This window comes from Pantherophis guttatus, chromosome 1 (genome assembly GCF_059756535.1).
Source record: "Pantherophis guttatus breed Tessera chromosome 1, ASM5975653v1, whole genome shotgun sequence".
NCBI lineage: Eukaryota > Metazoa > Chordata > Lepidosauria > Squamata > Colubridae > Pantherophis > Pantherophis guttatus.
This window is the reverse complement of record NC_142063.1, coordinates 58105679-58120580: the sequence shown is the minus strand read 5'-3', so window position 1 is coordinate 58120580 and position 14902 is coordinate 58105679. Positions and strand designations below refer to the sequence as shown.

Below are 14902 nucleotides of genomic sequence, written 5' to 3'. Positions count from 1 at the left end.
TCAAATGACCACAGTTTATTATATTTTTGCCCGAAACTGGCGTTTACTTCCAGTTTCTGGCAAAACCCACCCTATAGCAAATAATGAGTTTGCTTAACAACCACAGGGTTAACAATCCACATTTTTGGATGAGGTATTTGGCCTAGTGATCATGTAGAAATCTTGTAACATCTGGATGATAGGTGGAAGCAGTGGTCCTGAATTTGCCTCCCTGTGGTATCATGGCCGGGTCTCCTGCTTTATAGAGTTCCTGGCAATACAGAAAAAATGTAAAAAGTCATTTCTAATGCAAGAAATGTTTCTTACTGTAAGAAGAAATATCCTTCTGGGTTCAGCTCCAAGTGGGGAAAAAGACACTGGAAACATGGAGACTGCTTGGAAAGATGGTTTAATGGTGGACAGGATCACATGGTTTGAGTTCCTGAACAGAAAAAGGGCGATACACAGCGAGTCCCCGGGTTTTATGCCCTCTCTGGCTTTGAACTTCATGGGGCCCAGAAAGAGTATCCCGATTGGTTATCAGACTCCCAGGGGTGGGGGTCTTAGCTAGCCTTGCTGGCTGATGTAATCTTCCCAGGTGCCATGTGGTGAGTTTCTGTTGCTAGATGGGTCCTATTGTGTTGCAGATGATGGTCCTTTGACAAAGGATTGGGTTTCTGTCTCTGGCCCACTGACAAAAGAGGGGGGGAGGCAGGAAGGTGGGAGCTGCTTTGTCTTTAAAACATGTTTCTCCATTTCTCATCCAGGGAAACATAATATTCTGCCTTTTTAATATTTCCTAAAATATTTCATTCTTCTTGGAAAGGGGTGGGTGCAATAATGTTAGTATTGCTGTAGTGTTAACACTACAATAATAAATCTGCTTGTTACAGATTTCAGTCCAGCAGAGAATTAGCACAAGTTGAATTCTGTTTTGTCTGGTCAGACTGGTTCTTGACTTATCCAGCCAAAGTGCAGAGGAAAGTGTAGAGTGAATCATTGATTTTATTTATAAATGAATTACATATTTTTGGGGGGAGGAAAGGGGTGTCCTGGCAACTGGAAAATTTGAAAAGTGATTAATTTTTCACTATCAGGTTTTAAATATTACCAAGAATTATGCTAGTGCTCAGAAGGAGAAAGATGCTTCCTCCCACGAGGGTCTTGACCAGTGCCTAAAATGGCAGCTGAACCTGCCTAAAGAATTCAGTAAACAGTATATTGCTACAGTACTGAAAAACTTCTGGTTTTTAAAGGCATTGTAATTTAGATTTTTGAACTGTGTGTAGAACAAATGCATAAACATTCAATATTGACTAAAGAATAACTTGTGTGTATGCATGCATTTATGTATACATGTATGTATGATGTATGCCATGGATGCCTGGTATACTAATGTCATATTGTAAAGAAGAGCCTACATATGAACAATTAGATTATAATGCAATTATAATATATTGAATTAAAAAGTTCCTATACAAGATAGGTTCCTGATAATGGAACAAATATTATGTGTCAACTGTGTTTGAGCTCCTTTGTAATCTTCTGATTATGTGTTTATGTTTGGTTGTATTAGATACAACATCCCACACCTTGACTTGCCCCTTCCATTTCCATCTGGAAAAAAGCCAAGTTAGGGAGTTTGTGGAACTACTGGGAATGAATGGATGCAATTATTACATCCTCTATTATTATTTGAATTTGAAAAGGGTGCATGCTTTCCACCAATACTTAGATTGAGGGGACTTTCCCAGAGAGATATAAGTATTTAACAAATGCAACCCTCTGTAAATAAACCTAAGAGCTGATAGCCAATCAAGAGTCCCTGTGACATAGGTCATTCAAAAATGCTTACAATCCTTCTTGTAGATTCAGAAAACGTGGTAAAACAATCATCACCTTAATCTTCAACTTTTGTCTTCAGTAGTCATTAGAACAGTTAAGTAACTTTAGTCTTGCTTAAGCTTTCCATTTATTGCTCATGAGGACACGCCTATAGTTTCATTGTTCTGATTCATCCTGAATGCAGCCCTTAGAATTCTTCAGTTCTTTCCAGCATTGTTTGAAATCCTATACCTGCCAGTGGGTGTAGGCATTACTCAGCTCTGTTTTTGTTGCTTATAGCTACTTGTTTGCTGCCTTACCTCAACTCTCTAGACTTCAATCTGGTACATAAATTAACTGGAGTTTACTTGTTTTTTCCCCAAATAATTTTTATGATTCTTATCTTGTTCTATGTTCTAATCTATTTATATTTTACTCTGGCACATGACCATATGCACGTGGTCCATCTCCTCTATTACAGTTTCTTAATGTAAAGTATTATAGTAATATTTTCTTGTTATTTAATGGATGAAAATCTGAGCTAATTAATCTCCATTTAACTAAATTAAACAGTTGCACATCAATAGGTGTCATGTATAAACTTTCCTTTGGCATAAAGATAGCTTGTACCATCTGCTTCTAGTACATATAGAGACTTTTATTACACATTTTCCTTGACCTCTATTGAGTTCTGTTGATAAATAGTTTGAAGCCTGGGCCCTGAGACCTCATTGCTGACCTTGCCGTATATTTAGTGTCATCTTGCTATACATCTTGTCATATTGATGTAGGTTCAAAATTCTATTGTGTATCGGAAACCATTGAATTTACTGTTCTAGTCACTCAATTCAATTACTATTTTCCCATCACGCTAAGGAAATTGCTTTTAATAATAATTAATTATCACTTTGCAGGGATTTATTGGTGACAGAAGTGTAGTGACAATTCAGCAAATAATTAATTTGCTTCTTATTTCCCTTCTTTCTCTCCCCTCACCATTTGATTGTTAAAATCAAACACTATTTTAATGGAAAGTAATTACAATCTAAGTAATTTGAATTTTTCTTAGGAAAAAACCCCTGCTTCTGAAAGGTAGGTCAAGTCTCTACCCCTCCACCTTCTTTTTCACTTGCATGTACTATCTTAGTGCAAATGAACTTTTAATGTATTAATGTTAACTCATCAACTCTTAAATCTGTTTGAAATTTTAAAAAAATACTAAAATTAATGTATGGTCATGGTGTCTGTAAGTGTACCTGTAGGTCTGAAGGCAACTTGATTTTGAATAGCAGTTATTTGGGGAACAAACACCAGCAAAAGTCCACTATTATAAGCTACCAGGGATATCTAGTTGGTTACTATGGAAAATGGGATATTAAATTGGATTGTAAATAAAGGGATTGTGATGAGCTTCAATAGGTTGCTTTCAATATAATGAATTTGCTTCGATGTAAACAAGTGGTGCATATTGGCACAAAAAAAATCTGAGTAGTCCATTAATGGGAACTAAGCTGGCAGAGACTGATCAGAAAAGTGGTCTGGAAGTCACGCTAGACAGCCCAACAAAAATGTCAACTCAGTGTGCAGCTGCTGTAAAGAAGAAAAATGTGATGTTTGGAATCATTAAGTGAATAGAAAGAAAGAACTGAAAATATAACAATGTCTTTATACAAATCTGTGATGAGACCATGTTTAAAGCATTGTGTTTAATTCTCATCATACCTTAATAAAATATTATATAATTTTAAAAAATGCAGAAAAGTGATTGATTGTTGATTGGTGCAGCTCCCTTGTGGGGAAAGCTACATTATTTTATGCTTTTCAGTTTAGAACAGGGGTGTCAAACTCAAGGCCCCGGGGCCGGATCTGGCCCACGGGGTGCTTAGATTTTCCCTCTATTGAATTTTGGGTTATTTCTACTATCCAAGTTTTAATTTTTGTCCAAAATTTTTGTGCCATTGTGCAGGTCCACCATTGATGTTAGTATGTTCCATAGACAGTCTTACATTTCCAACATTTCGGGGAATTGCTGGGGAACATTTTCGCAATTCTGGCCAGTGGAAGGTGCCATGTATGAAACATTTTCATAAATAACATGGTTGTTAAGTGAATCTGGCTTTCCCATTGACTTTGCCTGTCAGAAGGTTGCAAAAGGTGATGACAAACATCTGAATTTTGGTCACATGACCATGGGGCTGCTGCAACGGTAGTGTGAAAAACGGTCGTAAGTCACTTTTTTCAGTTGTAACTTCGAATGGTCACTAAATGAACTGTTGTAAGTCAAGCACTACCTGTACTTTAAAATATTTGGACTTCCAGGATTCCTCCCAGCCAGCAAGTCCACTCATACTGGCTGGAGAATTCTGAAAGTCCACACATCCTAAAGTTTCCAAGGTTGAAAGACAGTATGCTAGGCTCCGAATTTTTCTTCCATAATCATGGCCTGTAATTTTTCCTGCCTGTAAGGTGTGTGAAGTTGCTTTCGCCTTTTCTCCTTTGCGTTTGTTTGAACAATCGATTTTTCCTTCTGTACTGCAGTGGTTTTTAAAATGTTGGACCCAATTACCCCTTTTCTCAAGTCTTAATGTCATTACCCCCACAAAAAACCCCAGACTCAAGTTGTTTTACACAAACCTCTGGGCAGTAGCAAAACCAAATTGAACCTTTGACTAACAAGCAAATACAAATTGCTCCATTACCTCCAGGATATGCTTAAATTAAGTACCATGACTATAGAACACGAGGCTATACCTTGCCTGCCCAGGCTGCCCACTTGAATATAACAGTAAAATCTGATTCCATAAATTTAATTAGATGTGAATCAATTGATGGCATGTTCTAACTAGCTTGTATATCAGTATCAACATATTTTTCTTTATTTAGAAAAAAAAATCAACATTACATATTATATTACTGATATTCTATCCTAAATATTTGTGACAAATATTTATTGCTTTTGTAAGGTTGTACATTTTGTACAACTTGTATATGGAAAATATTTTGTGTGTCAATCACATTTCTAATTTAGGAATATTTATTTATTTATTTAGTGGATTTATGTGTTGCCTATCTTGTCTGGAAGCTATTCTACATAATTCTAATACATGAGGTTACTATAAGATATATTACATGTTATTTTTCTTTTAAAATCTGGTTTTAGGAATTAGAACGTTTTCAGAGATTTGTGAATGAACATCCCCCTTTTGATGTTGTGATCGATGGCCTCAATGTTGCCAGAACAACCCCTCTAAATCCTTCATCTAAAACTGTAAGTACTGTTTTGTTTTAAGAAATTGTATGTGTTTTTGTTTTAAATGTCTACATCTATATTTCATTGCTTAAAGTAGAAATTAGGTAAAGCAAAGAGAAAAGAGAATCACCTTTAGGTGGATATATTTTTTCCAAACTAGGGAATGTTTTTTGTCCTCATAACCTGCTCGGGAACTTTTAATAATGGCTGGTGATACTTTATGCTCAGTTTTACATTATTATTTTTTTAGTTAGAAGGAGGTTTAAGGTGTTTAAACCCTTCATTCTCTCCAAAATGAGAGGATCACCTCAATCTTTTGGGAGGGATTCAGGATTTTTAGAGTTTTGAAAAAGGCTTAAATCAGCCATTTCATCTCACATGATTGTATTATTGATTAGATTATGAGGTTGCCCACCTTCAAAAAGATTCTGGGTAGCTTACAATATTTAAAATAATACATAATTTTAACAACAACATGACTGTCCAGACAAATCACATAAATAACATCCAGAAAAATTTGCCAGGCACTCCACAAGCATGTTCACCCCAGGCTTGGGAAAATATTTTTGGATGATTTAAAGAGTGGGAACTATATGTCTCTCTTGGGGTTGTTGTTCCGAAGACAGTTGCTACAACAGAGACAACATGCTTCCTCATTCCTGCAAGATGGCAATATTTGGCTAAAGGTACCCAGAGCATATCCACTCAGCCTGATTGAGCCAGCCAACCAGAAGCAATTATAGAAAAGCTGTCCCTCAACTAATCAGATGCTAAGCTATGAAAAAGTGTTTATGTGACTTGTGACTTACAAAGCAGTGATGACACAAGTGTAAATGAAGTGCACATTACTACCCCATGCATTTTGAACCACCTCTAGCTTCCAGATGTACAGCATATTGCAGTAGTCCAACCATGAGGTGATTAAGGCATGATTAACCATCTGAAGGAGTGCAACTGTTGCACATGGTAGATCTATGTACGTAAAATTGCTCTTTAACAGCGTCTGAATCCAGGAGGACCTCAAATTGCACACTGGTTTTAATTGGGGAATTGGTCAGCTCACGGTTGATATGTACAATTAAGTATCCTCAGCATTCGGTTAATACTAGACCCAGAACTGACAGATTATTTCATCCAGCAGTTCCATATAGATGTTATACAGAAGGGGCAAGAATGTTGAGTCTGTGGCACATCACATGTGAGGGGTTGTGGGCATGACCTCTCTTCCTTGTCAATGTTGACTAAAAATGACCATTGAAGGAGATGAATCACTACAGCATGGCGCCCACTACTCCCAACCCTTGCATCTTAAAAGGATATGGATGGTAATTATAGAAGTTTATTGATGGTTGCTGAAAGGAGGAGCACAAAAATGAACACATTAGTCTCATCCTGGTTCTCCCAAAGGTTATCAGCAAGCATGACTAATAGTCTCTCAATACTGTAGTGACTCTGGCCTGAAATCCAACTGAAACAGGTCCAGATAATATACTTCCTCCCAGACTGCACAACTGCTCTCTGACTTTTTTCTCAATAATCATCCCTATAAAGGGAAAGTTAGAGACGAGACAATAACTGCTCAGAATGGAAGGGTTCAGTAATGGTCTCTTGAGAAAGCAGCACACCACTGTCTGCTTCACTGGAGAGAAAACCCCTTCTCCTCAGAGTTGCTGTCACTATTACAAGGATCTAATCACAGGCTATCTTGACAATCCAGGAGATACCTGGATCTCACACAATTCAGAGGACTAGTTCCTCAAGATTCAGAGAATCAAGCTCATTAAGACAACATCAATAATACCAAGCAATTCATCTGAATCTACCCAATTAGAATCCAACTGATAGAATATCAGCAGTTTCATCCACCATATAGCATGAATACTCACAGTGGCGTTTTAGATGTTCCTTGGACCTGTCCCTCCCCAGCAAGTATGGGTCACCTTAAAGAGGGCTGCTGGTGGAAACAATAGGATGGGCATGGCCAGCTCAACGTCACTCGTTGGGGGCGCCTGTGGTGGCCTGAGTGCTCTGCCAGCAAAAACGGGCTCCCAAGCTCCGTTTTTGGCTGCGATGGCCTCCTGCAACCCTCTGCAGCGAAAATGGAGCCTGGGAGGGCCACCTGCTCCATTTTCATTGGCAGAGACACCGCAGGCTGGCCCTTTGCTGCTTCCAGGGTGGCCCCACGGGCCAGATCTAAGCACCCCGTGGGCCAGATCCTTCCCCAGGGCCTTGAGTTTGACACCCCTGATCTATTATATACTTTTTTTTGTTCTAAATATTTGTATAGCCTGTTGTTCAACATCTTCAAAGCAGTTTGCGAGTAATACCTGCAATCATAATAAAATTATCATAAATAATGTTTTTATAAAGAAAAATGTAACAATTTCAGAGATTTCTTGCCTTGAGACAGCTGGTAATGATTTTTTTATGGTACAGAAGAAAAAATCTGGCTAACTAGCTTTCTGGGTAGTATTACACTGGACTGTAAGGTAATGGCTCTTTTAGAGTTGGGAGGTTCAAGAGTTAAAGGAACTTCTGAATTGGTCTTTGCTTGCTTTTCCCCCTTGCTGTTCAGATACACTTTTATAGTACTTGGTCCTGGCCTTGTTTAGGCTGGTAAGGTCAAATCTCTCTACAGTTTGAGTTCATGTCCATCTAATTTCTTGATGGTGATTCCAGTATTGGAGGATGTTTGTGATCCATTAATCTATTTATTGTGTGATTAGATGTACACTATATATTATATACGCACACAAACAAACAAAAATGATGGATGGATGGATGGATGGATGGATGGATGGATGGATGGATGGATACCCAATCTAGAGCCCTGATATTCCTTGGAAGTCTTCCATAGCAATAGCACTTAGACTTACATACCGCTTCACAGTGCTTTACAGCCTTCTATAAACGGTTTACGAGTCAGCATATTGCCCTGAACAATCTGGGTGCTCGTTGCCCCCCAAAAACAGCCCCCTCCATCCAGGTACTAATGAGGCTGATACTGTTTATTTCTGAGACTGGACAAGGTTTCAGCCAGATGTTGCCACCTTGTGAGACTTAAAGCATATTATTTAAAACCATCACCAGGGCTGAGTTAAAGTGCTATCTTCCCCATCCTTGAATTGGCAGAAAGCAAGAAATCTGTGTTTCTTGTTGCTGATTCCTATCCTCCCTCTACTGCATCTGTTTTGACTCACTGCTAATTGATGTTATCCTGATTTTGCAAACCAGCATTGGTTAAAGTGATTGGTTGATTCCTTTGGCTTTGCTCTCCTTCTCCTGCTCATGACCAGCAGTTGGAAAAATATCCGGCACTCATGATGCTGCAGCAGGAATGGGGCAAGTCCAGCTGTAGGACTGCCTGTGTTTAGGCTTCTTCCTGTTTCCTTCCTTCTACAGATCCCATTGTATCACAAACTGACCACCACCCCTCCCAAATAAAAAAGAACCCAACACATAAAATAGATTGAAGATGCAAAAAGCATTTTTACCTTGATATTCTGTTACATAAATGTGAGGGGATTGGGTTACTGTTTCATATTTTCAACCTTCTAAACCAATAGAGGCCATAAATTAAATCAATTATAATACTGCTGATTAAGCAGTGTAACCCTATTGTGCAATTCTGAGAATTTATCAGCATTCTGCTGTTACATCCAGTTTTTTAGGGAAACAGCAGCAGAATGATGACAAATGGGCTGATCAGGGAGCAGAGGAGAGGAAGCATGACCCTATCAATCTGATATGGTCAGTACATTTTGTTCTGCTCTTTGGATCAAACCCAGTATGGGTTAACATGACTAAAAATAACAAATTTTACCAATCTTGCAATTTCATTCATGCTCAATGGGAAAACTCTACATTAACACTGGTATAACTAAGGATTGCTCAAGGCTATCTTACGTGTAGGTTCAGGATATGGTTGAAACTTCATATGGGAATACGAGAGGAAAAGAATGTTGCCAGATCATATTTGTACCATGATAGCTGCAGATAGAAAAAGTTGTTTATTCAGTGATATTACAACTGAAATTATCAGAACATAAGTGACAAAATAAAATGTTTTTCACTTATTTAAAAGTGTTTTTTATTTTTACATAATGATAGTTATGTACTTTCTTAATTTTACTTAGATAAAACCTATCCCTCTACTGCTCAACCTCTTCCTATATGTCATTCTCATAATTCTATACAGGGTAGGTTTAGAAAAATTGTTCAGGTGGACCTCACTTTATGACTGTTTAGCAATCATTCAAAGTTAGTGGTGCTGAAAAAAACAACTTTATGACCAGTCCTTGCACTTATGACCATTACTGCATCCCCATGAGGAATACTTAAAGAATCTGGGCATGTTTAACCTAGAGAAAAGAAAACTAAAGGGAACTATGATAGTAGTTTTTATGGAGTGTTGCTTAAAGTTTGTGAACCCTTTTGAATTCTTAGTATTTCTGCATGAGTGTGAATTAAAGTATGATCTGTTCTCCATGCAGGTCCTAAAACAAAATAAACAGCACCCAATTAAACAAATACACGTTTCAGATTCCTCTGCATCATTTTTATAGGATTACGGTCAGAATTTTGACTTGGCCTTTCCAAAACATTAACTTCCCAGAATATTACACACTTTGCTCTTGGTGTGATCTTGGCTGATCGACTCCTTCCTAGGAAGGTAACACTGGTGTTGAATTGTCTCCATTTGCATACAATCTGTCTTTCTGAAATCATCAAAAATATCCTTTGTTCAAGCCATGACATACAAAGATATATGAAGATTTGACTTGGATAATGCATATCTAGTATTCTGCTTGTAAAGCAGGACTTCTCACGCTCAAATCTGATTGTTATCCCATTGATTGTTACCCCATTCTGCTCATAGCAGAAACTTAAGCAAGTTACCAAATTGGTAGGTTTTGGGCTCTTTTCTAATTCCATAAAAAAAAATACTATTTTGGACTTGTGGGTACCTTTGAGCTTATATAGAAATGGCTTGAGTAAACTGCCATGCTGTTGGAATTGCAATGAGATTAATACATCATTAATCTCACATGCTTGAATAGTCTGTTATTGTTTCTTTTTTGAAGGAAGATGTTATATGCGTTAAGTCAGTTGTGACATAAGATATTCTCATATTTTTTGAAGTATATTCCTGTTGGATGGAACTGACATCTGGAGAATGAAAATGGATTGTCTGATAATTAAAAGGCATTACTTTCAACACTGGAAGGCTAAATGAATGGCTCCAATGATGGGTCCAAGACATAAATTAGCTATGGATGATGGTAATGAAATTTCCAAAAATGAAAACGTTATTGAAATGCTTATGTAGAGTTTTTGTATATGTACACATCCATGAGTGTAGGTTTGCATGCTTTTGCCTTTTTTTTCTTAATAACTTCATCTCTTTTTTTCTTTCTTTTTGGTATGCAATTAATAAAAGCAACAATTTACAAAATATAAATATCTTGGGGGGGGGGCAGTTGAGATTTTTTACTGAGCCTGAGCAGTAGCCAACTGAGAAGAGGAGATTAAAGAAAAGAAGGCATTTTTTTCTCCTTCGGATAAACTGAAATGTCTTCCTTGTGGTTTCACAGACTGGTAGTCTAGAAAAATGGCAGCTCTCTGTTGGAGAGCAAAAGATAGGGCAAACTGGAAAAATACATTTTGTCACTCCATTCTGCTGCTGCCACAGGTGGTTTTTGAGGTAGAGAGAATATGTTTGAGGTACAAAGAACACTGGAGGTTTTTAAGAAGAAATTGGACAATCGTTTGTCTGAAATGGTGTAGGATTTCCTGCTTGAGCAGAGAGTTGGATTAGAAGACTTCCAAAGTCTCTTCCAACTGTGTTATTCTGTTCTGCTGTTCTATTAAGTGAGCAGTGGGCGATAGAAATCCTTCAGCTTCTTGCTCCCTTCCTAAGTGGGCTCTGATACCAGGAATGAGTTCAGCTGTAAGAAAAGTGACAGGCAGAAGCTGCAGAGCCTTGGGTCTATGTGATAAAAAACAGAATACATTAATATGAAGAGGGATAGCTGACATAGAATGCCAGTCATACACTTAGAAGTTCTCATAAATAACACTTTCATATAAGGAAGCAGATGCTGTTCTGCACCTTTTTGCAATATTGGAAAGACAGCTAAATTCTTAGGAGAAACTCAATTGCTCAATGTTTAGTTGGCTGCTACAGCAACCAAGCTGTGTTCTCACTTGTACAGAGCAAGTTTCTTCCTGGTTTGATCAGGGAATTTAAAAAAATGACTCATGCGCTGCAAAAAAAAAGTCTCTCTTTTCCTTCTTAGATGAGGCATTTTCTTCTACATCTTTTGCAAATTAACCTTTAGCTTAGCAAGTTGGGAATTTCCTTCTATTTTCTATCATTCCATAATCCTGCAACAGCCTTTCATTATTAACAATAAACTGATGTGGGATAATCTCTGGAAGGGGTTTTAGGAGAACAAAATTAAGTTTGAATGAGGATATGGAAGAAAGAAAGAAAGTGGATTCTGATAAATAGGATAGGAATAGATGTCATTTGTGGGCTGGAAGCACATTTGAATTTTTTTCCCCATAATGGGCATAGCTGGTCATAAAATATCCAGCTCAAAGAAAAGTTTCCTCTCCAGGGTGCAGTTTTCCATCCCAGTGGGACATTTGTGGGGCCAAGGTATTCCTGCAAAGAAATATGGTAGATGCTGCTGGATATAGAGATTTTCAGTCATCCAGGTCGTGGTGGTCCCAACCGTGCTTTTTGAAAAAGCACTTGCGTGTAGACAGTGCTTTTGATTTGCAGCATGCCAGCTTTATACCGTATTTTTCAGAGTATAAGACGCACCGGAGTATAAGACGCACCTTAGTTTTGGGAGAGGAAAATAAGAAAAAAGCTGATTGGCAGGTGGATCGGCTTCCCGGAATACCCCCAATCAGCTGTTTCCAGAGGTGAATTTTAGCAACAGGTTCCTTGGTTGTGAGCTCTGTGCCTTGCTTTTTTTTTTTTTTTCTTTTTTTTCTGCCTCTGAAATGTCTGAAACTCCGTTTCAGAAAAAACTTTTTTTTCCTGCCTTTGAAAGCGTCCAAAACAGAGCTTCAGAAAAAAAGCCTCTGAAGCTCTGTTTGGGGGTTTCTTTTCTGAAGCTTCGTTTCTGATGCTTTTTTCACCCTCTGAAACTTCCGTTTGAGAAGCCGGGCGAGGCTACATTCGGAGTATAAGACACACCCAGATTTTTACTCTCTTTTTTGGGGGGGAAAGGTGCATCTTATACTCCGAAAAATATGGTATTTACATTTTTAATTAAAATAATATTTTAAAATAAGTTTTCTGGGCAAAGTTTCCTTTGATTTTGTGTTGATTTAGCATTCTTGAATTGTCCTTTATTCAAGGAGAAAATAATCTGTAAATTTGGGAAGCCTTTAATTACTTCTGAAAATTAACAGAAAACCATGATGTTTATATAGAAAGGCCATAGTTATTTAATGTATAAATATAAGCCTTGTTTTCATTTCTTGGGGAAAATTCCAGATGTATGAAGCTCTGGATAAACTGTAGATTTTGTTGGAAGAAATGTCCATCTGGGTTCAGTTCCAAGTGGGGAAAAAGACACTGGAAACATGGAGACTGATTGGAAAGATGGTTTAATGGTGGACAGGATCACATGGTTTGAGATCCTGAGCAGAAAAAGCTCGAGATGCTGAGCATGCCTTGGTTTTATGCCCCTCTCTGAGCTTTGAAGTTCCTGGGGCACAGGAAGAGTATCCTGATTGGTTGTCAGACTCCCAGGGGGAGGGGGTCTTAGCTAGCCTTGCTGGCTGATGTAATCTTCCCAGGTGCCAGGTGGTCAGTTTCTGTTGCTAGATGGGTCCTCTTGTGTTGCAGATGATGGCCCATGACGAAGGTGGGGGAAGGCAGGAAGCTGCAAGGAGCTGCTTTGTCTTTTGTAGGAAGAAATATCCTTCTGGGTTCAGCTCTCACAAGTGGGGAAAAAAACACTGGAAACATGGAGACTGCTTAGAAAGATGGTTTAATGGTGGACAGGATCAAATGGCTTGAGTTCCTGAACAGAAAAAAGGGGCGAGACGCAGTGAGTCCCCAGGTTTTATGCCTTCTCTGGCTTTGAATTTCCTGGGGCCCAGAAAGAGTATCCTGATTGGTTGTCAGACTCCCAGAGGGTGGAGGTCTTAGCTAGCCTTGCTGGCTGATGTAATCTTCCCAGGTGCCATGTGGTGAGTTTCTGTTGCTAGATGGGTCCTATTGTGTTGCAGATGATGGTCCATTGACAAAGATTGAATTTCTGCCTCTGGCCCATTGGTCAGCTGCTTCGTCTTTAAAACATGCTTCTCCATTTCTCATCCAGGGAAACATAATATTCTGCCTTTTTAATATTTCCCAAACTATTTCATTCCTCTAGGAAAGGGGTGGGTGCTAACTTCCTACACTACATGTTTCTCCATTTCTCATCCAGGGAAATACAGTATTCTGCCTTTTTAATATTTCCTAAAATATTTCATTCTTCCAAGAGAGGGGTGGGTGCTAACTTCCTACAATTTGATACTGAGTGCAAACTTCGTTTGAAGTTTCTACCTTGTCCAGAGTACATAACGGTGTATTAGCAAAAATAATTATTTAATATGGATAGCTTATTTTAGTAAGCTGTTTTTGGTATAATATCAAGTATTTAGGGCAGGAAGTCTCTTTCAAATTGGGCAAATTGAGTTTATGTTTTCTTCAGCATTAGTAGTTCTATATGACTGGAAGCATCATTAAAGTATTTATGAATTGAAAACGCTCAGAAATTGTCTTTGTTTGTTATTGTCATTAGAGCAGTTGTAGAACCAGTGTTCCGATAGCAACCTGTTATCTTGGGTTTGAAAGAGAGCTTTGGAGACAAAACCAGGAAATAAATTGAGAAATGTGGTTTCTCAAATGTGGTTATAACTCAACTTAAAAAATGCTGATGGATATAATTTTAGTCAAGTTTGCTACTCATGCATTTGACATGTTAATTGAGTAGCCTTTACATGTTCAGTAGGTGGCGGCACCTAGCCATTCTTAGTTGATTTTAGAAAAGATGAGTTGGTCTGTACTAGGAAATCCCAGAACTGTGGGTTAAAAAACGGGGGGAAAGGTTATAGTAAATCACTTTTGCATTGATGCTAAGAAACCATATAGAAGTGTCCATGTAGACACCAAAGGTCATTAGGTGTAGTCCTCAGATTACCATGGTAATTGGGACCAGGATTGCCATCACTAAGTGATGCAAGTTTAAAGTGCAACATCACATGACCCACATCACTTAGCGACAATAATCCTGGCAATAAACCTTTTGAATTCAGAGATATTTGGAAGATTTTCCTCATTTTTCCATACTTGTTTCCATCCTCTGTGTTGTAACCTGCTTCATTAACTTCTCTGAAACTCTTCGTTAAGTTTCTTCCCAAAATTTCTGTCTTTCTTGGCCATGGCTTCATTTCTCTTGGCAAATTTCTAGTTTGTTCTGACATCCACTTTGTTTTCTTCTCTTTCTTGTGTTCAAGATGATTAGTCTTAATCGATATGAAAAAGTATTCAATTCAGGGGTGAAATCCAGCAGGTTCTGACAGGTTCTGGAGAACTGGTAGTGGAAATTTTGAGTAGTTCAGAGAACCAGCAAATACCTTGGCTTGCCCTAGAGTGGGGTGGGAATGGAGATTTTGCAATATCCTTCCCCCAGGAGTGGGGTGGGAATGGGAATTTTGCAGTATCCTTCTCCTGGAGTTGGGTGGAAATGGGGATTTTGCAGTACCCTTTCCCTGGAGTCGGGTGGGAATGGAGATTTCGCAGTAACTTTCCCTTGCCACGCCCAGAACCAGTAGTAA

The 14902-nt window shown here is 38.4% G+C and overlaps 1 protein-coding gene across 8 annotated transcripts in view; it reads left to right on the top strand.

Annotated features, from left to right (window-relative positions):
- PRORP (protein only RNase P catalytic subunit) overlaps positions 1-14902 on the top strand; it is a 40078-nt gene that overhangs the window by 11229 nt on the left and 13947 nt on the right. For all 8 annotated transcript variants that reach the window (XM_087874706.1, XM_087874684.1, XM_034418016.3 and 5 more), the window contains exon 5: positions 4964-5071. In XM_087874706.1, coding sequence (XP_087730832.1) covers positions 4964-5071 — 108 coding nt within the window. The remainder of the gene's footprint in view (positions 1-4963; positions 5072-14902) is intronic.